The 23,838-nt window shown below is 39.1% G+C and overlaps 4 protein-coding genes across 21 annotated transcripts in view; all 4 read left to right on the top strand.

The window, feature by feature from the left end:
- The window catches only part of LOC133552572 (protocadherin gamma-A11-like), a 255,083-nt gene that overhangs the window by 161,079 nt on the left and 70,166 nt on the right, over positions 1-23,838 (top strand). The gene's annotated exons all lie outside the window — the stretch shown is intronic.
- LOC133552576 (protocadherin gamma-C5-like) lies at positions 9,956-14,074 on the top strand. The gene has a single exon (XM_061899845.1). It carries the CDS (start codon positions 11,270-11,272, stop codon positions 13,772-13,774), a length of 2,505 nt encoding a protein of 834 aa, XP_061755829.1. The 5' UTR covers positions 9,956-11,269; the 3' UTR covers positions 13,775-14,074.
- On the top strand, positions 16,500-19,364 carry LOC133552574 (protocadherin gamma-C5-like). The gene has a single exon (XM_061899843.1). It carries the CDS (start codon positions 16,799-16,801, stop codon positions 19,301-19,303), a length of 2,505 nt encoding a protein of 834 aa, XP_061755827.1. The 5' UTR covers positions 16,500-16,798; the 3' UTR covers positions 19,304-19,364.
- Positions 20,539-23,783, top strand: LOC133552573 (protocadherin gamma-C5-like). The gene has a single exon (XM_061899842.1). The coding sequence runs from the start codon at positions 20,728-20,730 to the stop codon at positions 23,230-23,232; it is 2,505 nt and encodes an 834-aa protein (XP_061755826.1). The 5' UTR covers positions 20,539-20,727; the 3' UTR covers positions 23,233-23,783.

Here is a 23,838-nt window from a genome sequence, read left to right as displayed (position 1 = left end):
TTGGGCCTTTAAATACACATTTTTTAATTGTAATTGTATATACTTATACATACCTACTTGCATATTTAAATGTAAAATGGTTTAATACAATCTGATATTTAAAAAAAATATATAATTTGAGGGTTGTTTGGCCTTTAATTACACATTTGGTTAGTGTTTGTCAATTATCACATTTTTTATGTTTACTTGTGCATTTATTTGTAAAATGTTTTATTACAGTCATATGTTCGTGTTGCAAACACAAGTAATAATTGTTTAATGGCTTTTAAATACACGTTTGCATTGTCCAATTATAATTGGACATATTATAGCCTACTTGCATATTTTATTGAAAAAAATGTTTTTTTCCATACAGTCAAATACTTAATATCATATCTTGGCCTTTGAATACATTAATAATGTGTTGAGTATGTGTCCATTGATAATCTATATTGGTTTGTATATATATATATATTATATGTGCATATTTAATTTGAAAAAATAATAACATAAAATATTGTATCCAGTACACAGCAAATAAAAGTATTATTTATGGTCTTTACACATTTGTCATATGTAATAGCCACTTGCAAATTTAAAATGTATCATACTATATTTCATATAAAAATGTTTTTTATTTGTTTCATGGGATTTAAATACTACAAACAATATATTTGGTATTTGATGTTTTGATTGTGTTATACATTTTATATATATATATATATATATATATATATATATATATATATATACAGGACTGTCTCAGACAATGTGAATATTGTGATAAAGTCCTTTATTTTCTAAACATGAAAATGTCATACATTCTGGATTCATGACACATCAACTCAAATATCGCAAGCCTTGTATTATTTCAATATTGCTGATTATGTCATACAGCTGAAGAAAACTCCAAAATCCTATCTCAAAAAATTACAATATTTCCTCAGACCAAGTAAAAAAGCTGTATGCCATAATCAGCAATATTAAAAATAATAAAAGGCTTGCAATATTTCAGTTGATGTGTAATGAATCCAGAATGTATGACATTTTCATGTTTTTAGTTGCATTACAGAAAATAAAGGACTTTATCACAATATTCAAATTTTCTGAGACAGTCATATATATATATATATATATATATATATATATATATATATATATATATATATATATATATATACATATCAATCAATCAATCAATCAATGAATGTTTACTTATATAGCCCTAAATCACTAGTGTCTCAAAGGGCTGCACAAACCACTATATATATATATATATATATATATATATATATATATATATATATATATATATATATATATATATATATATATATATATATATACACATTTATAGCAAAATTGTGTAACACAATCAAAACATCAAATACTTTTTGGCTTTTAAACACGCTTTGCTCAATTAAAATTGTATTATCAATGTACATTATATTTGTAAATTTAATTGTAAAATAATATAAATCAATAAAATACTCTATCTGGTATTGTTTTTTTTTGTTTGTTTGTTTTTGTTTTTTTAGTGTTGGATTGATGTTTAGTTTGTTTTTTGTTTTTTTTGTGGTATTTAAATACGATTATTATTATTTTTTATAGAAATTATAATTGCAAATGTAATTGTAAAAAATTGTAACACAATCAAATACTCTATCCAGTACTGCAAATTAAGTCATTGTTTGTTTTTTGGCCTTTGATTACGTTTTTGTCATGTTTTCTCCTTTAAATTATACTTGTAAATATGATTATAACGTATGTACTTATCCAGTATTGCAAAAATAAGGATTATTTGTTCTTTTTGTTTTTTCTTTGGGCCTTTACGTACCCCTTTGTCAATTAAAATTGTATTATTTTTCTAAATTATACTAACAAAATTAATTTTAAAATATTGTAATAGAATTAAATATTTGATCCAGCAATTCATAAAAAAGGATTATTTGTTTTTGGTCTTTAAATACGTTTTTGTCTATGTTTTTTTTTCCTATAACTTAAATTTAATTGTAAGATATTGTAATACAATCATATACCTTACAAATAAAAATATTATTAGATTTTTTTGTTCTTTATATACGTCTTTTTCAATTGAAATTGTATTATTTTTATAAATTATACTTGCAAAATTAATTTAAAAATATTGTAATACCATCAAATACTTGATCCAGTACTGCAAATAAAAGTTGTATTTGTTTTTGGCCTTTAAATACGTTTTTGTTATTTTTTTCCGATAAATTATACTTAATTGTAAGATATTGTAGTACAATCATATATAACTTATCCAGTATTGCAAAAATAAGGGTTATTAGTTTTGTTCTTTTTCTTTGGGCCTTTAAGTACCCCTTTGCTAATTAAAATTGTGTTATTTTTTTAAATAAATTATACTTGCAAAATTAATTGTAAAATATTGTAATAAAATCAAATACTTGATCCAGTAATGCAAATAAAAGTATTATTAATTTTTAGCCCTTAAGTACGTTTTTGTGAATGTTTTTTTTCTAAAAAACTATTCTGGTAAATTTAATTGTAAGATATTGTAATATAATCATATACCTTATCCAGTATTACAAATAAAAGTATTAGATTTTTTGGGCCTTTTTATATGCCTTTGTCGATTGAAATTGTATTACTTTTATAAATTATACTTGCAAAATTAATATTGTAATACAATCCAATACTTGATCCAGTACTGCAAATAAAAGTTGTATTTGTTTTCGGCCTCTAAATATTTTTTGTTATTTTTTCCTATAAATTATACTTAATTGTAAGATATTGTAGTACAATCATATACCTTATCCAGTACTGCAAAAATAAATATTATTAGTTTAGTTTTTTTTTTCCTTTGGGCCTTTAAGTACCCCTTTGTCAATGAAAATTGTATAATTTTTATACATTACACTTGCAAAATTAATTGTAAAATATTGTAATAAAATCAAATACTTGTTCCAGTAATGCAAATAAAAGTATTATTTGTTTTTAGCCTTTAAATATGTTTTTGTCATTTTTTAAATTTTTTTTATAGATTTTACCCTGAAATTTAATTGTAAGATATTGTAATACAATCATATACCTTATCCAGTATTACAAATAAAAGTATTATTAGATTTTTTGGGCCTTTTTATATGCCTTTGTCGATTGAAATGGTATTAATTTTAGAAATTATACTTGCAAAATTAATATTGTAATACAATCCAATACTTGATCCAGTACTGCAAATAAAAGTTGTATTTGTTTTCGGCCTCTAAATATGTTTTTGTTATTTTTTCCTATAAATTATACTTAATTGTAAGATATTGTAGTACAATCATATACCTTATCCAGTACTGCAAAAATAAATATTATTAGTTTAGTTGTGTTTTTTTTCCTTTGGACCTTTAAGTACCGCTTTGTCAATTAAAACTGTATTATTTTTATACATTACACTTGCAAAATTAATTGTAAAATATTGTAATAAGATCAAATACTTGTTCCAGTAATGCAAATAAAAGTATTATTTGTTTTTAGCCCTTAAATATGTTTTTGTCAATTTTTTTCTATAAATTTTACTTAATTTAATTGTAAGATATTGTAATACAATCATTAACTTTAGTATTACAAATAAAATTATTATTTGATTTTGGGGGGGGGGCTTTAAATACAGTACGCCTTTGTCAATTGAAATTGTATTACTTTTATAAATTATACTTGCAAATTTAATTTTAAAATATTGTAATACAATCCAATACTTGATCCAGTACTGCAAATAAAAGTTGTATTTGTTTTTGGCCTCTAAATACGTTTTTTTGTTATTTTTTCCGATAATTATACTTAATTGTATGATATCGTAGAACAATCATATACCTTATCCAGTATTGCAAAAATAAGTATTAGTTTTTTCTTTTTCTTTGGGCTTTTTTCAATGAAAATTGTTTTATTTTTATAAATATAACTTTTGAAATTAATGGTAAAATATTGTAATAGAATGAAATACTTGATCCAGTAATGCAAATAAAATTATTATTCGTTTTTAGCTCTTAAATACGTTTTTGTCATTATTTTTTTTCCCCCTATAAATTATACTGGTAAATTTAGTTGTAAGATAATGTATCGCAAGCATATACCTTATCCAGTATTACAAATAAAAGTATTATTCAATTTTTTTGGCCTTTATATACGCCCTTGTCAATTGAAATTGTATTACTTTTATAAATTTTACTTGCAAAATTCATTTATAAATTTTGTAATACCATCAAATTCTTGATCCAGTACTGCAAATAAAAGTTGTAATTGTTCTTGGCCTTTAAATACGTTATCGTCATATTTTTCCCTATAAATTATACGTAATTGTAAGATATTGTAGTACAATCATATACCTTATCCAGTATTACAAATACAAGTGTTATTAGATTGGTCTGGCCTTTAAATACCCGTTTAAATTGTATTATTTTTTATAAATTATATTGGCAAAATTAATTGTAAAATATTGTCTACTTGATCCATTACTGCAAATAAAAGTCATACTTGTTTTCTGCCTTTAAATAAGTTTTGGTCGATTAATTTTTCCTGTAGTTTATACCTCAGGGGTCGGGAACCTTTTTGGCTGAGAGAGTCAAAAAGCCAAATATTTTAAAATGTATTTCCATAAGAGCCATATAATATTTTTTTTACACTGAACACAACTAAACGCGTGCATTATGAAGTAAGACCAACATTTCTATAGTATAATAGGTCTCTTATTCTTCGTAACATTGTTATTCCGAAGCTAACTGTGGAGGGGGCGTGGCCTGTGGGCCTGCAGTGAACTGGGGTGTGCCAGGACCGACCTCTAAATCAGCGACTGGTGCCTTGTTATCTAATCACCTGTCGCTATGTTATAAGCAGCAGCCAGGGGTTGGGGCTGGAGCCAGAGCGCGAGCGAAAACGAAAGAGACTAAGACAATTGCTGGAAAGCAACTGAGGGACTTATTGAAAAATAAAACAATATTGTAACCCTAAAACAGGCTCTCATGTCGGTGCTTGGTGGTCTGAAGAACCCCCAGGAGGGCAAGCCCCACACGAACCAATAATAAATAAATAACTTCTTACCATTTAACGCAACTTCTTGAACAGGTGCGGTAGGAACGGATGGATGGATTAAAAATGCATGAGAATATTTTATATTTTGAACATTATTTTTAACACTGTGATTCATTATTTATCGTGTTAAGCAATGCCAGCTCAGATTTATCCAAGAGCCAGATGCAGTCATCAAAAGAGCCACATCTGGCTCCCGAGCCATAGGTTCCCTACCCCTGTTATACCTAATAGTAAGATATTGTAGTACAATCATATACCTTATCCAGTGTTATAAATAAAATATTATTAATTTTTTGTGGCCTTTATATACGCCTTTGTCCATTGAACTTGCATTATTTTTGATCAGTTATACTTTCAAAATACCAAGTACCTAGGAGTCTTGTTCACGAGTGGGGGAAGAGTGGATCGTGAGATCGACAGGCGGATCGGTGCGGCGTCTTCAGTAATGCGGACGTTGTACCGATCCGTTGTGGTGAAGAAGGAGCTGAGCCGGAAGGCAAAGCTCTCTATTTACCGGTCGATCTACGTTCCCATCCTCACCTATGGTCATGAGCTTTGGGTCATGACCGAAAGGATACGATCACGGGTACAAGCGGCCGAAATGAGTTTCCTCCGCCGTGTGGCGGGGCTCTCCCTTAGAGATCAATCAATCAATCAATGTTTATTTATATAGCCCCAAATCACAAATGTCTCAAAGGACTGCACAAATCATTACGACTACAACATCCTCGGAAGAACCCACAAAAGGGCAAGGAAAACTCACACCCAGTGGGCAGGGAGAATTCACATCCAGTGGGACGCCAGTGACAATGCTGACTATGAGAAACCTTGGAGAGGACCTCAGATGTGGGCAACCCCCCCACCCCCCCCCCCCCCCTCTAGGGGACCGAAAGCAATGGATGTCGAGCGGGTCTAACATGATACTGTGAAAGTTAAATCCATAGTGGCTCCAACACAGCCGCGAGAGTTCAGTTCAAGCGGATCCAAGACAGCAGCGAGAGTCCCGTCCACAGGAAACCATCTCAAGCGGATCAGCAGCGTAGAGATGTCCCCAACCGATACACAGGCGAGCGGTCCATCCTGGGTTCCAACGAGCGGTCCATCCTGGGTCTCGACTCTGGACAGCCAGTACTTCATCCATGGTCATCGGACCGGACCCCCTCCACAAGGGAGGGGGGGACATAGGAGAAAGAAAAGAAGCGGCAGATCAACTGGTCTAAAAAGGAGGTCTATTTAAAGGCTAGAGTATACAGATGAGTTTTAAGGTGAGACTTAAATGCTAGGGTGAGAAGCTCTGCCATCCGGGAGGAGCTCAACGTAAAGCCGCTGCTCCTTCACATGGAGAGGAGCCAGATGAGGTGGTTCGGGCATCTGGTCAGGATGCCACCCGAACGCCTCCCTAGGGATGTGTTTAGGGCACGTCCAGCCGGTAGGAGGCCACGGGGAAGACCCAGGACACGTTGGGAAGACTATGTCTCCCGGCTGGCCTGGGAACGCCTCGGGATCCCCCGGGAAGAGTTAGACGAAGTGGCTGGAGATAGGGAAGTCCGGGCTTCCCTGCTTAGGCTGCTGCCCCCGCGACCCGACCTCGGATAAGCGGAAGATGATGGATGGATATACTTTCAAAATTAATTTTAAAATATAGCAATACAATCAAATACTTGATCCATTACTGCAGATAAAAGTTGTATTTATTTTCTGCTTTTAAATGCATAAAACATGTGGTATAGGTGTCGCAAGACAATATTGCACTTCAGTGGACTTAATGAAGTGTTGTGACGTCACAGCCATGCAGGAGCATCATGATAGGCTGCAAGGTGACGTCACAGTCCACCAATGAGAGTGAGAGAAGTACAAAGAGCTCCAGTCACTTTGTAGCTTCATCCTAGCTTGCCTTCACAATGTAGTGTTGGAGGGGAGGACTTTATACGCACAAAGCATGACTATCTCTTCTATTATTATAGCCCAGGATGCTTTTTTACCGCGAGGATTACCGACCTCTTCTTTGCATTGGATTGGGTTGATTTGCTATTTTACTGAAGGTGGAATAATGTGGGAGAAATGACCCGCCTGGCACTTGCTCTGGTGGTGCCAAGGTTTCTCCCTGTTGTGGGGTACAATCCAGCATCCCGGTGGCGCTGAAACTACCTGTAGGCTCGGTGGTGGGGAATCTCGCCAAAGATTTGGGTTTGGTTTTATCAGAGCTGCACTGACGTAAACTGTGGATAACCCTCGGAGGGTGGTAAGCAGTATTTCAGTGTGGATCTCGGGTGACAAATCGAATAGACAGGAAGGAGCTGTGTGGACAAAAGGCGACGTGCCTGCTGCCGCTAGAGCTTGTTCTAGACAACCCCGTACAATGGCATGGGGTTGTGTTCTATATTTGATGCTCGTGCCACTCTGCCAGGACAGAGTGACTTTGTGATGAGTGATGGACCAAGAAGACAACAACGAGGAATCGTCGAACAAAAAGCTTTATTTGTTTCAGCGAATCTCAAACTTAAGAGAAAGAGTATGATATCCTCTCGGACAACTGTCCTTCAATACCCTGTAAAGAAAGACCCCCACTCTTTGTAACTCTAGCCTTGAAGCCGGCCAGTCTGGAGAAAAAAAACCCAGCTTGTTGTTTGGCCAGTCAACCGATTTCCTGTGATCGGTTTGAGTCGGCAGACCTCCAACTCCTATTCTCTACTCCTACTTGTGAGGGCTTCTTAACATGTTGCTTTAAGTTCCTCAATGTCCTGGGGTCAAGAGCCCCCATTCTCTGAATGTGCAGTGATGGACATGTACACTTTCGACCTTAGTAGAATAACTCTCCAAAGGATTCTGTGACCAAATACATGCTACTTCACAATCGTTGTATACAGTATAATTTACCAAATTACAAACTGAAATATTGGACACTAATGATAATGCTCTTAGCTTACTGGCTGAAGAAAAAAAAAAACATTAAAAATAGCAGAGCTTGTCAATCCAGACGCAAGGTTTCCTTTAGAAAGTGTGCAGGATTCTGATGTCAGCCCTAATTCTGTACGCTCCAACTTGATCAGTACAAAATAGAAATTTACATTAGCAGTTTTCGCTCAGCCTTAGTATAATGTTTATTTAAAATAGAACGGAGTAGCAGGTTCTAAACTTTATTTGGTGTCTGCCGAATAAACCTGATCAGTAAAAAATAGAAATTTACATTAGCAGTTTTCGCTCAGCCTCAGTATAATGTTTATTTAAAATACAACGGAGTAGCAACATTGACCAATGTTCCATTAGTAACAAAACAACAATGTTCATGGCTGTCATTGACATTTTTCTACACAAGACATCTATTAAAATTATTGGCTAATATTAAGAAAAAATACTTGCGTTATAAAAAAAAGATGTAATTTATTATATGTAGTGGCTATTGGTAATATGTTCTAAATTCCCTGGCCAAATTAATAAAGTACTACCTCACAATAAAGGTTGTGTATATCAAGCGTTTTGTTGTTTATGTTTACATAGTTTATTATTCTTTACTATTTTAAATATTACCGAATATATTGTTTGTAGTTTTTAATGGATTACAGCTGCACTGTAAAATGTCAATCAATCAATCAATGTTTATTTATATAGCCCCAAATCACAAATGTCTCAAAGGACTGCACAAATCATTACGACTACAACATCCTCGGAAGAACCCACAAAAGGGCAAGGAAAACTCACACCCAGTGGGCAGGGAGAATTCACATCCAGTGGGACGCCAGTGACAATGCTGACTGTGAGAAACCTTGGAGAGGACCTCAAATGTGGGCAACCCCCTCCCCCTCTAGGGGACCGAAAGCAATGGATGTCGAGCGGTTCTAACATGATACTGTGAAAGTTCAATCCATAGTGGCTCCAACACAGCCGCGAGAGTTCAGTTCAAGCGGATCCAAGACAGCAGCGAGAGTCCCGTCCACAGGAAACCATCTCAAGCGGATCAGCAGCGTAGAGATGTCCCTAACCGATACAGGCGAGCGGTCCATCCTGGGTCTCGACGAGCGTTCCATCCTGGGTCTCGACTCTGGACAGCCAGTACTTCATCCATGGTCATCGGACCGGACCCCCTCCACAAGGGAGAGTGGGACATAGGAGAAAAAAAAAAGAAGCGGCAGATCAACTGGTCTAAAAAGGAGGTCTATTTAAAGGCTAGAGTATACAGATGAGTTTTAAGGTGAGACTTAAATGCTTCTACTGAGGTAGCATCTCGAACTGTTACCGGGAGGGCATTCCAGAGTACTGGAGCCCGAAAGGAAAACGCTCTATAGCCCGCAGACTTTTTTGGGGCTCTAGGAATCACTAATAAGCCGGAGTCTTTTGAACGCAGATTTCTTGCCGGGACATATGGTACAATACAATCGGCAAGATAGGATGGAGCTAGACCGTGTAGTATTTTATACGTAAGTAGTAAAACCTTAAAGTCACATCTTAAGTGCACAGGAAGCCAGTGCAGGTGAGCCAGTATAGGTATATATGTATGTATATATGTATATAAAGGTATATACAGTACAGGTATATATGTATGTATATATGTATATAAAGGTATATACAGTATAGGTATATATGTATGTATATATGTATATAAAGGTATATACAGTATAGGTATATATGTATGTATATATGTATATAAAGGTATATACAGTATAGGTATATATGTATGTATATATGTATATAAAGGTATATACAGTATAGGTATATATGTATGTATATATGTATATAAAGGTATATACAGTATAGGTATATATGTATGTATATATGTATATAAAGGTATATACAGTACAGGTATATATGTATGTATATATGTATATAAAGGTATATACAGTATAGGTATATATGTATGTATATATGTATATAAAGGTATATACAGTATAGGTATATATGTATGTATATATGTATATAAAGGTATATACAGTACAGGCGTAATGTGATCAAACTTTCTTGTTCTTGTCAAAAGTCTAGCAGCCGCATTTTGTACCAACTGTAATATTTTAATGCTAGACATATGCTTTTGTCTTCTGTAGCAATAACACGTAAGCAAAATATTAGGAATCGCTTATGCGGTGCAGTTTTGTATGGATTTGAACAAAAAGACACACAAATGGACAAAACTAACCCAATTTTGTTTTTCCTTGTAGTGACGTGACTAATGGAAATAGCAAATGCATATAATGTTATGAGTATGAAGAGCAGTACATTTATTCACTGTATTTACCGTATCATCAAAACAATCTATTAATGTGTCCTGAATATGCTGCTTTAAAAAGAGTGCGGATCAGCAGTGTGTGTGAAGAGCGTGGAAAAAAGCATTTCACTGTGGTGTAGTCTTTATTTGTCAAATAAACTTGAACCCGCCCCCCACCTCCCCCTTAAATATTTACAGTTTTCTATAATATGTAGTATTTATCAATTAAATATGGTATGCTATAACTTTGCTGGCGACAATATTTGGTACACCAAAGAAGGGTTGAGTAAAACAAGACGTTATTTACATTTTTAATCATATGTATGTAAAAATTATTATTTAAAAGATTGGTTGTAATTGGCAGTGAATTACAACTCAACTTTAAAATGTTTCTCAAATACTTTCCTCTCGTGTATTGTAGCTTCAAAAGGGTATTCAAATATTAAGATGTGCAGGTCTACATGATTGTAAACAACAACCACAATGATACACATAACTGAACCTGGACCACATTGTCTTTGCACTGATGTGAATTATTGGAATAGAAAGTGTACCGAATATTGTGGGTATAAGTCACAATAATTTTATTAATTGTAATCATCATAGTAACCTAAATTAAATATGTTCATGGTTTCTATTTGAATCTGTATACTTGCTCTGCAGTCACTGCAGATAAGCAGTGTGTGTGTGTGTGTGTGTGTGTGTGTGTGTGTGTGTGTGTGTGTGTGTGTGTGTGTGTGTGTGTAACAGTGCTGCACAGAGTGCCTCTGATTGGCTGAGGGTGAAAGCTGCTGAGCACCAATAGCAGTCAGAGGCGTACAAAGAGATCTTCTCCCTCCCCCCATACTTAGCAACACAACCACAATGCTCAGTGTAGAGAGGAGAGAAGGTACATCAGTCATGTACTGCCAGGATTTCATTTATTTGCACTTATATTTTTGATTATGAACGGATCTTGTTTTCACTCACCATGTCGTATGTTGGGAATATGGATTTTGTCTTCTTGGCCTGTCTTCTTTTGGATTGGAATTAATGCATTTTAGAGGATCGAGGATGACAAAGACAATAGGATACAGAGACTGGAGATGGCAGGCTCTTTTGTGGCATCAGGTCTTTCTCTTGTGGACTACAGTGGATGCACAGACTCGTTACAGCATCCCAGAGGAGCTCAAACAAGGTTCTGTGGTGGGAAATCTGGCCAAAGATCTGTCTTTGGGACTGTCTGAGATATTTGAGCGCAAGCTGCGTGTCGCCTCTGAGGCTGGTAAGCAGTATTTCAGCGTGGATGCGGGGAAGGGCGAGCTGCTGGTCAATGACAGAATAGACAGAGAGGCTTTATGCGGACAAAGTGCCAGCTGTGTGCTCCCTCTGCAGGTCGTCATCGAGGACCCCTTGCAGCTTTTCCGTGTGGAGGTAGAAATACAGGACATGAATGATAACGCGCCCCAGTTTCCCTCGAGTGACGTCACGCTGGAGATAGCAGAATCTATGTCAGTCGGGGTCCGTTTTCCAGTAGAAAGCGCCGTTGATCCGGACGTGGGCGCTAATTCGCTCAGGTCGTACACTCTTAGCAAAGACGAGTGTTTTAATATTAGACTTAAAGAGGTTGCAGGAGGCAGAAAGGTGCCCGAGCTTGTTTTAGTCAAACCTTTAGACAGAGAGAAAAAGTCTGTTCATCAGCTTTTGCTCACAGCTCTAGATGGAGGCAGCCCCGTGAAATCGGGCACATCCCAAATTACTGTCAAAATTCTTGACAATAATGACAATGGTCCAGTCTTTGAGAAAGCATTACAGAAAGTGTCAGTTGCTGAAAACCTAGAAAAAGGGGCAACTATCGCACGGACAAAAGCAACAGACATGGATGTTGGCCCAAATGGAGAAATAGAATATTTTTTTGGTGCTCATACACCTGAAAATGTCCTTTCTATATTTTCTATTGATAATACGACCGGCACTTTACTTTTAAAAGGAATTTTAGATTTTGAGTCCACTTCAAATTACGAAATAGACCTAACTGCTAAAGACAAAGGCAATCCGAGAATAGAGGGTCATTGCACTGTGCATGTCGACGTTTTAGATGTGAATGACAACGCTCCAGAGATCATTTTCACTTCTAATTCAAAACCTGTGCGTGAGGACTCTCCTACTGGCACTGTGGTGGCATTACTCAGTGCTAGAGATGACGACACGGGGGATAATGGTAAAGTTACATTACATCTACCCCCACAATATCCTTGTGCCCTCAAACCATCTTTTTCTAACAGTTATGAATTAGTAACCAGTGGTGCTTTAGACAGAGAGAGCGTGTCTGAGTACAAGATTGAGATAACAGCCACTGATTCAGGATCTCCTCCTCTCTCCAGTAAGAAAACGATATCTGTCAGCATCACTGATGTCAATGACAACCCTCCTGTATTCTCTCAGAGCTCTTATAATGTTTATCTCAAAGAGAACGGAGTAGCAGGTTCTATACTGTACTCGGTGTCTGCATGTGACCTGGATGCTGGCCAAAACGCCAAAGTGTCTTACTCCATGGTGGACTCTAAAGTGCACGAGGTGTCCGTGTCGTCTTACGTTTACATGAACTCAGAGAACGGCAGCATCTACAGCATGCACTCCTTTGACTACGAGAAAGTCAAAGTCTTCCACATCCAGGTTCAGGCCAAGGACCAGGGCTCTCCGTCTCTCAGCAGCAACGCCACCGTCCATGTTTTCATCCTGGACCAGAACGACAACGCCCCCGCTGTTATTTACCCTTCCCCCCACGCCGCCTCCCACCTGCGGGTGCCCCGCACGGCCAAGGCGGGCCAGCTGGTCACCAAGGTGACGGCCGTGGACGCGGACTCGGGCCACAACGCCTGGATCTCGTACAAAGTGTCTGAGGCCACAGACGCCTCTTTGTTCACGGTCAGTGTGTACACAGGGGAGGTGAGGACTAAACGCGCTGTGTCCGAGCACGACGACTCCTCTCAGAGGCTGCTTGTAGAGGTCCAGGACGACGGGGAACCGGTCCAGTCGGCCACCGTCACGCTGTCCATCCTGCTGGAGGACGGTGTGAGCCAGCCCGTGTTGGAGCTGAGACACAAGGTGTCCGAGCCCAGTAAGACAAGCGGCACAATCACGCTCTATTTGATCGTGTCTCTGGCCTCGGTGTCCGTGCTGTCTCTGGTGACTTTGCTGGTCTTAGCGGTGAAATGCTTGAGGAGCAGCGGAAGCGACGCTAGTTTCTGCATGAGACGGACACACTGTGATGAGGACAAGAAGCCCAACAGAAACCTGCACATTCAGCTCAACAGTGATGGACCTATCAAGTACGTGGAGGTTCTGGGAGGAGACGTCATGTCTCAGAGTCACTCCTTCAGGTCCTGCATGTCTCCAATGTCAGAGTACAGTGACTTCACTTTGGTGAAGCCCAGCAGCACCACTGACTTTAAGGAGGTCATCAGCGTCCTGGACGCCTCTTTACCTGACAGCACCTGGACCTTTGAGAGCCAGCAGGTGAGCAGAAAATACAACAAGTGTTTGGATCAAATTTGACTACGGTTTCTAAACCCAGAAAAAAGATAACCAAACTCTTTCTCCAAGCATTAAGAGACAAATTCTTAGCTTACCTTTGGTTGGAGCTTTCAAAATATCATTTAGTTACCTATTAGTATGCATTTTTATTATAGTGCAGTCCATGTTCATTCATAAATGTAACACATTGTGTAAATACAATCAACACACTTCATGTTGTGGTTGATTTCAGGTCCATTCTCAGGTAGCACTTTCAGCACCAAGTTGGTGGACAGTGACTTTGACCAATTTTCCAGTAGTCACCATTATACAATGTTAATAGATGTCAATGTAGAGTATTATCTATTATATTTACAAACATAATTGACTTGAATTTGCAAAAAAATATATTTATAATAAATAATAAAATATGTACACTATTCTATAAGATTACAAAGTAGCTATTATCAATTCTATATGTTGTACTATAAACTTACCGGCATATATGTCAAGTACACATAGAAAGAGTTGTGTATATAAAGCGTCATTTTTCATTGTTAATCATGTGTACTTATAATAAATATTAAAAGGTATATTGGTTGTTCTTGGCATGTGGATTAACACTGCACTGTAAAATGTTTCTCACATGTGCTGTAGCTATAACAGATGACAAAAGCATTCGGAACAGTTCATTATTATATTATTATACACATACAGTGGGGCAAAAAAGTATTTAGTCAGCCAGCGATTGTGCAAGTTCTCCCACTTAAAATGATGACAGAGGTCTGTAATTTTCATCATAGGTACACTTCAACTGTGAGAGACAGAATGTGAAAAAAAATCCAGGAATTCAATTTGTAGGAATTAAAAAATATATATTTGTAAATGATGCTGGAAAATAAGTATTTGGTCAACCATTCAAAGCTCTCACTGATGGAAGGTTTTTGGCTCAAAATCTCACGATACATGGTCCCATTCATTCTTTCCTTAACACGGATCAATCGTCCTGTCCCCTTAGCAGAAAAACAGCCCCACAGCATGATGTTTCCACCCCCATGCTTCACAGTAGGTTTGGTGTTCTTGGGATGCAACTCAGAATTCTTCTTCCTTCAAACATGACGAGTTGAGTTTATACCAAAAAGTTATATTTTGGTTTCATCTGACCACATGACATTCTCCCAATCCTCTGCAGTATCATCCATGTGCTCTCTGGCAAACTTCGGACGGGCCTGGACATGCACTGGTTTAAGCAGGGGGGCACGTCTGGCACTGCAGGATTTGATTCCCTGTCGGCGTAGTGTGTTACTGATGGTAACCTTTGTTACTTTGGTCCCAGCTCTCTGCAGGTCATTCACAAGGTCCCCCCGTGTGGTTCTGGGATTTTTGCTCACTGTTCTCATGATCATTTTGACCCTACGGGATGAGATCTTGCGTAGAGACCTAAATCGAGGGAGATTATCAGTGGATAATTGCTCCCACTGTTGATTTTTTTCACACCAAGCTACTTGCCTATTGTAGATTGACTCTTCCCAGTCTGGTGCAGGTCTACAATTATTTTCCTGGTGTCCTTCAACAGCTCTTTGGTCTTGACCATAGTGGAGTTTGGAGACTGACTGATTGAGGCTGTGGACAGGTGTCTTTTATACAGATAACGAGTTCAAACAAGTGCCCTTAATACAGGTAACGAGTGGTGGACAGAAGAGCTTCTTAAAGAAGAAGTTACAGGTCTGTGAGAGCCAGAGATCTTCCTTGTTGGAAGTGACCAAATACTTATTTTCCACCATAATTTACAATTTTTTTAAAATTCCTACAAGGTGAATTTCTGGATTTTCTTTTCACATTCTGTCTCTCACAGTTGAAGTGTACCTATGATGAAAATTACAGACCTCTGTCATCATTTTAAGTGGGAGAACTTGCACAATCGCTGGCTGACTAAATACTTTTTTGCCCCACTGTAACTGAAACTGAACAATATTTTATTTGTAGTGATTGTTCATTCATAAATGCAACACCTTGTGGAAATACTGTCAACACACTTTCTGTTGTGTAATGTCGTGGTTGACTTCAGGTCCATCCTCAGGTAGCACTTTCAGCACCATGTTGGTGGACAGTGACTTTGACCAATTGTCCATACCAACCATTATATTGTATAATTTTAAGAGGGTGTCAATGGACATTTTTATATAATAAATTGACTATCAGAACTGACTTATGTTTTGAAAAATACTTACATTTAATTAGAACAAAAGTATTTTGAAATATTTAGGAACGATTGGCAATTTTATGTTATGTTACACAGTACTAACTGGCCAAAATGTTGCGTACACTTGACAAAAAGGGTTCTGCAAAACAAGCCTCCATTTACTATGTTAATAGTACTTAATTTCGGTGAATAGTACAACATATATTGGTTTTAGTTGGCAGTGGATACAACTGCACTGAGTGTTTCGTATATGCTTCCATGTTATATTTCTATAACAGGTATCCAAACGATTGGAAACCACTAATGCCGTACAGTTCTACATATATATGTGAACAACTATCACAATATTACACTTAACTGTTTCTAAACATTGTTTTCCTTTGTAGTGATATGAATAATTGGAATATCAAAAACATCTAATGTGGGTAAAACAGCATGTTTTTATTTATTTTAATCATCATAATATCAAAACATAATGTGTAAATGTTTCCTATTTGAATCTGTACTTGCTCTACAAATGAGTGCAGATCAGTAGTGTGTGTGTGTGTGTGTGTGTGTGTGTGTGTGTGTGTGTGTAACAGTGCTGCACAGAGTGCCTCTGATTGGCTGAGGGTGAAAGCTGCTGAGCACCAATAGCAGTCAGAGGCGTACAAAGAGATCTTCTCCCTCCCCCCATACTTAGCAACACAACCACAATGCTCAGTGTAGAGAGGAGAGAAGGTACATCAGTCATGTACTGCCAGGATTTCATTTATTTGCACTTATATTTTTGATTATGAACGGATCTTGTTTTCACTCACCATGTCGCATGTTGGAAATATGGATTTTGTCTTCTTGGTCCGTCTTCTTTTGGATTGGAATTGATGCATTTTAGAGGATCGAGGATGACAAAGACAATAGGATACAGAGACTGGAGATGGCAGGCTCTTTTGTGGCATCAGGTCTTTCTCTTGTGGACTACAGTGGATGCACAGACTCGTTACAGCATCCCAGAGGAGCTCAAACAAGGTTCTGTGGTGGGAAATCTGGCCAAAGATCTGTCTTTGGGACTGTCTGAGATATTTGAGCGCAAGCTGCGTGTCGCCTCTGAGGCTGGTAAGCAGTATTTCAGCGTGGATGCGGGGAAGGGCGAGCTGCTGGTCAATGACAGAATAGACAGAGAGGCTTTATGCGGACAAAGCGCCAGCTGTGTGCTCCCTCTGCAGGTCGTGGTGGAAAATCCGTTACAATTACATCGGTTTGAGGTGGAAATAAAAGACGTCAATGACAATGCTCCTAGTTTTGTCAAAACCGAGCACCGCATAGAAATAGCCGAATCCACTGTTGTAGGTGTGCATTTTCTCCTGGAGAGTGCAGAGGATCCTGATGTAGGAAGTAACACAGTAAGGACATATACACTCAGCAAAGACGAATGCTTTACATTAAAAATAAGGGAGCTTGAAAATGGAAGAAAAATACCTGAACTGGTGTTAAATAAATCATTAGATCGTGAGAAAAAAGCTGTTCACAATTTGATTCTTACAGCTTTGGATGGTGGAAATCCGGTCAAATCTGGAACATCAAAGATAACCATAATTGTTCTTGATAATAATGACAATGTTCCTTCATTTGAATATAAATTATATAAAATATCGGTTCAAGAAAACAGCCCAAATGGCTCTTTTATTATTAAAACAAAGGCAACAGACATAGACGATGGTCCAAATGGTGAAATAGAGTACTCTCTGGGCATACATACACCACCATCAGTGCAGGCATTATTTTATATACACCCTGTCAGCGGGGATATGTTTCTAAAAAATAATTTGGACCATGAACAGCAGTCCTCCTATCGAATTGACATTAGTGCGAAAGATAAAGGGTTGCCAAAAATGGAGGGCCATTGCAGCGTGCAGGTTGATGTATTAGATGTTAATGATAATGCTCCTGAAATTATTCTGACTTCTAAACCCAGTCCTGTACCAGAGGACTCTGTTAGTGGGACTGTTGTGGCTTTGCTGAGTGCACGTGATCTTGACTCTGGTGAAAACAGTAAAGTGACTTTAGAGCTTCCTAAAGGAAATCCTTTTACTCTTAAACCATCTTTTTCTAACAGTTATGAATTAGTAACCAGTGGTGCTTTAGACAGAGAGAGCGTGTCTGAGTACAAGATTGAGATAACAGCCACTGATTCAGGATCTCCTCCTCTCTCCAGTAAGAAAACGATATCTGTCAGCATCACTGATGTCAATGACAACCCTCCTGTATTCTCTCAGAGCTCTTATAATGTTTATCTCAAAGAGAACGGAGTAGCAGGTTCTATACTGTACTCGGTGTCTGCATGTGACCTGGATGCTGGCCAAAACGCCAAAGTGTCTTACTCCATGGTGGACTCTAAAGTGCACGAGGTGTCCGTGTCGTCTTACGTTTACATGAACTCAGAGAACGGCAGCATCTACAGCATGCACTCCTTTGACTACGAGAAAGTCAAAGTCTTCCACATCCAGGTTCAGGCCAAGGACCAGGGCTCTCCGTCTCTCAGCAGCAACGCCACCGTCCATGTTTTCATCCTGGACCAGAACGACAACGCCCCCGCCGTTATTTACCCTTCCCCCCACGCCGCCTCCCACCTGCGGGTGCCCCGCACGGCCAAGGCGGGCCAGCTGGTCACCAAGGTGACGGCCGTGGACGCGGACTCGGGCCACAACGCCTGGATCTCGTACAAAGTGTCTGAGGCCACAGACGCCTCTTTGTTCACGGTCAGTGTGTACACAGGGGAGGTGAGGACTAAACGCGCTGTGTCCGAGCACGACGACTCCTCTCAGAGGCTGCTTGTAGAGGTCCAGGACGACGGGGAACCGGTCCAGTCGGCCACCGTCACGCTGTCCATCCTGCTGGAGGACGGTGTGAGCCAGCCCGTGTTGGAGCTGAGACACAAGGTGTCCGAGCCCAGTAAGACAAGCGGCACAATCACGCTCTATTTGATCGTGTCTCTGGCCTCGGTGTCCGTGCTGTCTCTGGTGACTTTGCTGGTCTTAGCGGTGAAATGCTTGAGGAGCAGCGGAAGCGACGCTAGTTGCTGCATGAGACGGACACACTGTGATGAGGACAAGAAGCCCAACAGAAACCTGCACATTCAGCTCAACAGTGATGGACCTATCAAGTACGTGGAGGTTCTGGGAGGAGACGTCATGTCTCAGAGTCACTCCTTCAGGTCCTGCATGTCTCCAATGTCAGAGTACAGTGACTTCACTTTGGTGAAGCCCAGCAGCACCACTGACTTTAAGGAGGTCATCAGCGTCCTGGACGCCTCTTTACCTGACAGCACCTGGACCTTTGAGAGCCAGCAGGTGAGCAGAAAATACAACAAGTGTTTGGATCAAATTTGACTACAGTTTCTAAACCCAGAAAAAGATAACCAATATTTTTCTCCAAGCATTGATAAAATCCTAATTTATTTTGGTATATCCCTTAAAAAATATAATTTAATTCCATTATAATAAGCATTTTTAACTGAGTACAGTCCATGTTATTTCATAAATATAACCCGTTGTTAAAACACAGTTGACACACTGTGTTAGGGTGCATTTCAGGTCCATTCTCAGGTAGCAGTTTCAGCACCACCTTAGTGGACAGCGACTCTGACCAATGGTTCATTAGTAAACAAAAACAATGTTAATGGGTGTCAATGGACATTGTTTAATACAAGACATGTAATGAAAAAATAGAATAATATTTAGAAAACACACTTGCATTAAAGAAAAAAACATGTAATTTATTATATTTAGTATCTATTGCACCTGGGGATAGGTTGATTGGCAACACTAAATTGGCCCTAGTGTGTGAATGTGAGTGTGAATGTTGTCTGTGTTGGCCCTGCGATGAGGTGGCGACTTCCGCCCGATTGTAGCTGAGATAGGCGCCAGCGCCCCCCACGACCCCAAAAGGGAATAAGTGGTAGAAAATGGATGGATGGATGGTAATATGTGCTAAATTCACTTGCCAAAATGTTAATACACCTCACAATCAAGGTTGTGTATAACAAGCATGTATTTAATTTATTATTTTTTACATTGTGCTTCATTATTTTAAATATTACCAAATATATTGTTTGTAGTCTTTAATGGATTACAGCTGCACTGTAAAATATTTCTCATGCTTTCTTCTTATGTAGCAATATCCCAAAAGAAAAATATTAGGATTTGCTAATGCAGTGCAGTTTTGTATGAATTTGAACAAAAAACACAAAAATAGACAAAAATGTTTTGTTTTGTTTTCGTTGTAGTGATCTGACTAATGGAAATGGCAAATGCTTATAATTTTATAAGTATGAATAACTATGCTTTTATTCATTGTATTTACCTTATCACCAAAACAATCTATTAATGTGTCCTATTTAAATATGTTGCTTCAAAGAGAGTGCAAATCTGCAGTGTGTGTGTGTGTGTGTGTGTGTGTGTGTGTGTGTGTGTGTGTGTGTGTGTGTGTGTGTGTGTGTGTGTGTGTGTGTGTGTGTGTGTGTGTGTAACAGTGCTGCACAGAGTGCCTCTGATTGGCTGAGGATGAAAGCTGCTGAGCACCAATAGCAGTCAGAGGCGTACAAAGAGATCTTCTCCCTCCCCCCATACTTAGCAACACAACCACAATGCTCAGTGTAGAGAGGAGAGAAGGTACATCAGTCATGTACTGCCAGGATTTCATTTATTTGGACTCATATTTTTGATTATGAACGGATCTTGTTTTCACTCACCATGTCGCTTGTTGGAAATATGGATTTTGTCTTCATGGTCTGTCTTCTTTTGGATTGGAATTGATGCATTTTAGAGGATCGAGGATGACAAAGACAATAGGATACAGAGACTGGAGATGGCAGGCTCTTTTGTGGCATCAGGTCTTTCTCTTGTGGACTACAGTGGATGCACAGACTCGTTACAGCATCCCAGAGGAGCTCAAACAAGGTTCTGTGGTGGGAAATCTGGCCAAAGATCTGTCTTTGGGACTGTCTGAGATATTTGAGCGCAAGCTGCGTGTCGCCTCTGAGGCTGGTAAGCAGTATTTCAGCGTGGATGCGGGGAAGGGCGAGCTGCTGGTCAATGACAGAATAGACAGAGAGGCTTTATGCGGACAAAGTGCCAGCTGTGTGCTCCCTCTGCAGGTCGTCATCGAGGACCCCTTGCAGTTGCATCGAATTGAAGTTGAAATACGAGACATTAATGATAATTCTCCAAGTTTCATTTCTAAAGACTTATCTTTAAAATTAGCGGAATCTGCAGCTGTAGGCACACGTTTTCCTTTAAAGAGTGCAGCTGACCCTGATGTTGGGAGCAATTCTATCAAATCTTATACTCTCAGTAAAAATGACTGCTGTTCACTTCGAATAAAAGAAATAGAGGGCGGAAAATCTGTCCCTGAGCTTGTTTTAGACAAGCCTCTTGACAGAGAGAAGAAAGCAGTTCACAAAATATTATTAACTGCGTTAGACGGGGGCAGTCCAGCTAGAACTGGGACATCACAAATTACCATAAATGTTCTTGACAATAATGATAATTTTCCTGTGTTTGAGAAAAACCTTTACAAAGTAACAGTGGGTGAAAAAAGCCCAAAAGGGACTGTTATTATGAGACCTAAAGCAACAGATGCAGATGAAGGTTCGAATGGTGAAATAGAATATTCATTCGGCTCCAGGACATCAGACTCTGTCTTGTCAGTATTTAATATGGATGCCATTAGTGGTGAGATCCGTTTAAAAGGCGAGTTAGACTATGAGACAGTCAAGTCCTATGACATTGATATCACTGCTAAAGATAAAGGCAGCCCTGAGATGGAGGGACACTGTCGTGTCCAAGTTGACGTGATGGACTTTAACGATAATCCTCCAGAAATTGTCCTCACTTCTCAGCCTAAACCTGTACGTGAGGACGCCCCGAGTGGGACCGTGGTGGCCCTGATTAGTGCTCGTGATCTTGACTCTGGTAATAACGGTAATGTGACGTTACGCATGAAAAAGGGGTTTCCGTTTGACCTGAAAAGCTCTTTTTCTAACAATTATGCGCTGGTCACCAGTGGTGCTTTAGACAGAGAGAGCGTGTCTGAGTACAAGATTGAGATAACAGCCACTGATTCAGGATCTCCTCCTCTCTCCAGTAAGAAAACGATATCTGTCAGCATCACTGATGTCAATGACAACCCTCCTGTATTCTCTCAGAGCTCTTATAATGTTTATCTCAAAGAGAACGGAGTAGCAGGTTCTATACTGTACTCGGTGTCTGCATGTGACCTGGATGCTGGCCAAAACGCCAAAGTGTCTTACTCCATGGTGGACTCTAAAGTGCACGAGGTGTCCGTGTCGTCTTACGTTTACATGAACTCAGAGAACGGCAGCATCTACAGCATGCACTCCTTTGACTACGAGAAAGTCAAAGTCTTCCACATCCAGGTTCAGGCCAAGGACCAGGGCTCTCCGTCTCTCAGCAGCAACGCCACCGTCCATGTTTTCATCCTGGACCAGAACGACAACGCCCCCGCCGTTATTTACCCTTCCCCCCACGCCGCCTCCCACCTGCGGGTGCCCCGCACGGCCAAGGCGGGCCAGCTGGTCACCAAGGTGACGGCCGTGGACGCGGACTCGGGCCACAACGCCTGGATCTCGTACAAAGTGTCTGAGGCCACAGACGCCTCTTTGTTCACGGTCAGTGTGTACACAGGGGAGGTGAGGACTAAACGCGCTGTGTCCGAGCACGACGACTCCTCTCAGAGGCTGCTTGTAGAGGTCCAGGACGACGGGGAACCGGTCCAGTCGGCCACCGTCACGCTGTCCATCCTGCTGGAGGACGGTGTGAGCCAGCCCGTGTTGGAGCTGAGACACAAGGTGTCCGAGCCCAGTAAGACAAGCGGCACAATCACGCTCTATTTGATCGTGTCTCTGGCCTCGGTGTCCGTGCTGTCTCTGGTGACTTTGCTGGTCTTAGCGGTGAAATGCTTGAGGAGCAGCGGAAGCGACGCTAGTTGCTGCATGAGACGGACACACTGTGATGAGGACAAGAAGCCCAACAGAAACCTGCACATTCAGCTCAACAGTGATGGACCTATCAAGTACGTGGAGGTTCTGGGAGGAGACGTCATGTCTCAGAGTCACTCCTTCAGGTCCTGCATGTCTCCAATGTCAGAGTACAGTGACTTCACTTTGGTGAAGCCCAGCAGCACCACTGACTTTAAGGAGGTCATCAGCGTCCTGGACGCCTCTTTACCTGACAGCACCTGGACCTTTGAGAGCCAGCAGGTGAGCAGAAAATACAACAAGTGTTTGGATCAAATTTGACTACGGTTTCTAAACCCAGAAAAAAGATAACCAAACTCTTTCTCCAAGCATTAAGAGACAAATTCTTAGCTTCCCTTTAGTTGGAGCTTTCAAAATATCATTTAGTTACCTATTAATATGCATTTTTATTATAGTACAGTCCATGTTCATTCATAAATGTAACACACTGTCTAAATACAGTCAACACACTTCATGTTGTGTAATGTTGTGGTTGATTTCAGGTCCATTCTCAGGTAGCACTTTCAGCACCAAGTTGGTGGACAGTGACTTTGACCAATTTTCCAGTAGTCACCATTATACAATGTTAATAGATGTCAATGTAGAGTATTATCTATTATATTTACAAACATAATTGACTTGAATTTGCAAAAAAAATATTTATAATAAATAATAAAATATGTAGACTATTCTATAAGATTACAAAGTAGCTATTATCAATTCTATATGTTGTACTATAAACTTACCGGCAAATATGTTAAGTACACCTAGAAAGAGTTGTGTATATAAAGCGTCATTTTTCATTGTTAATCATGTGTACTTATAATAATTATTGAAAGGTATATTGGTTGTTGTTGGCATGTGGATTAAAACTGCACTGTAAAATGT

This window comes from Nerophis ophidion, linkage group LG05 (genome assembly GCF_033978795.1).
Source record: "Nerophis ophidion isolate RoL-2023_Sa linkage group LG05, RoL_Noph_v1.0, whole genome shotgun sequence".
Classification (NCBI taxonomy): Eukaryota; Metazoa; Chordata; class Actinopteri; order Syngnathiformes; family Syngnathidae; genus Nerophis; species Nerophis ophidion.
Note: the sequence above shows the minus strand (reverse complement) of the source record. Positions and strands in the feature narration are given on the sequence as shown.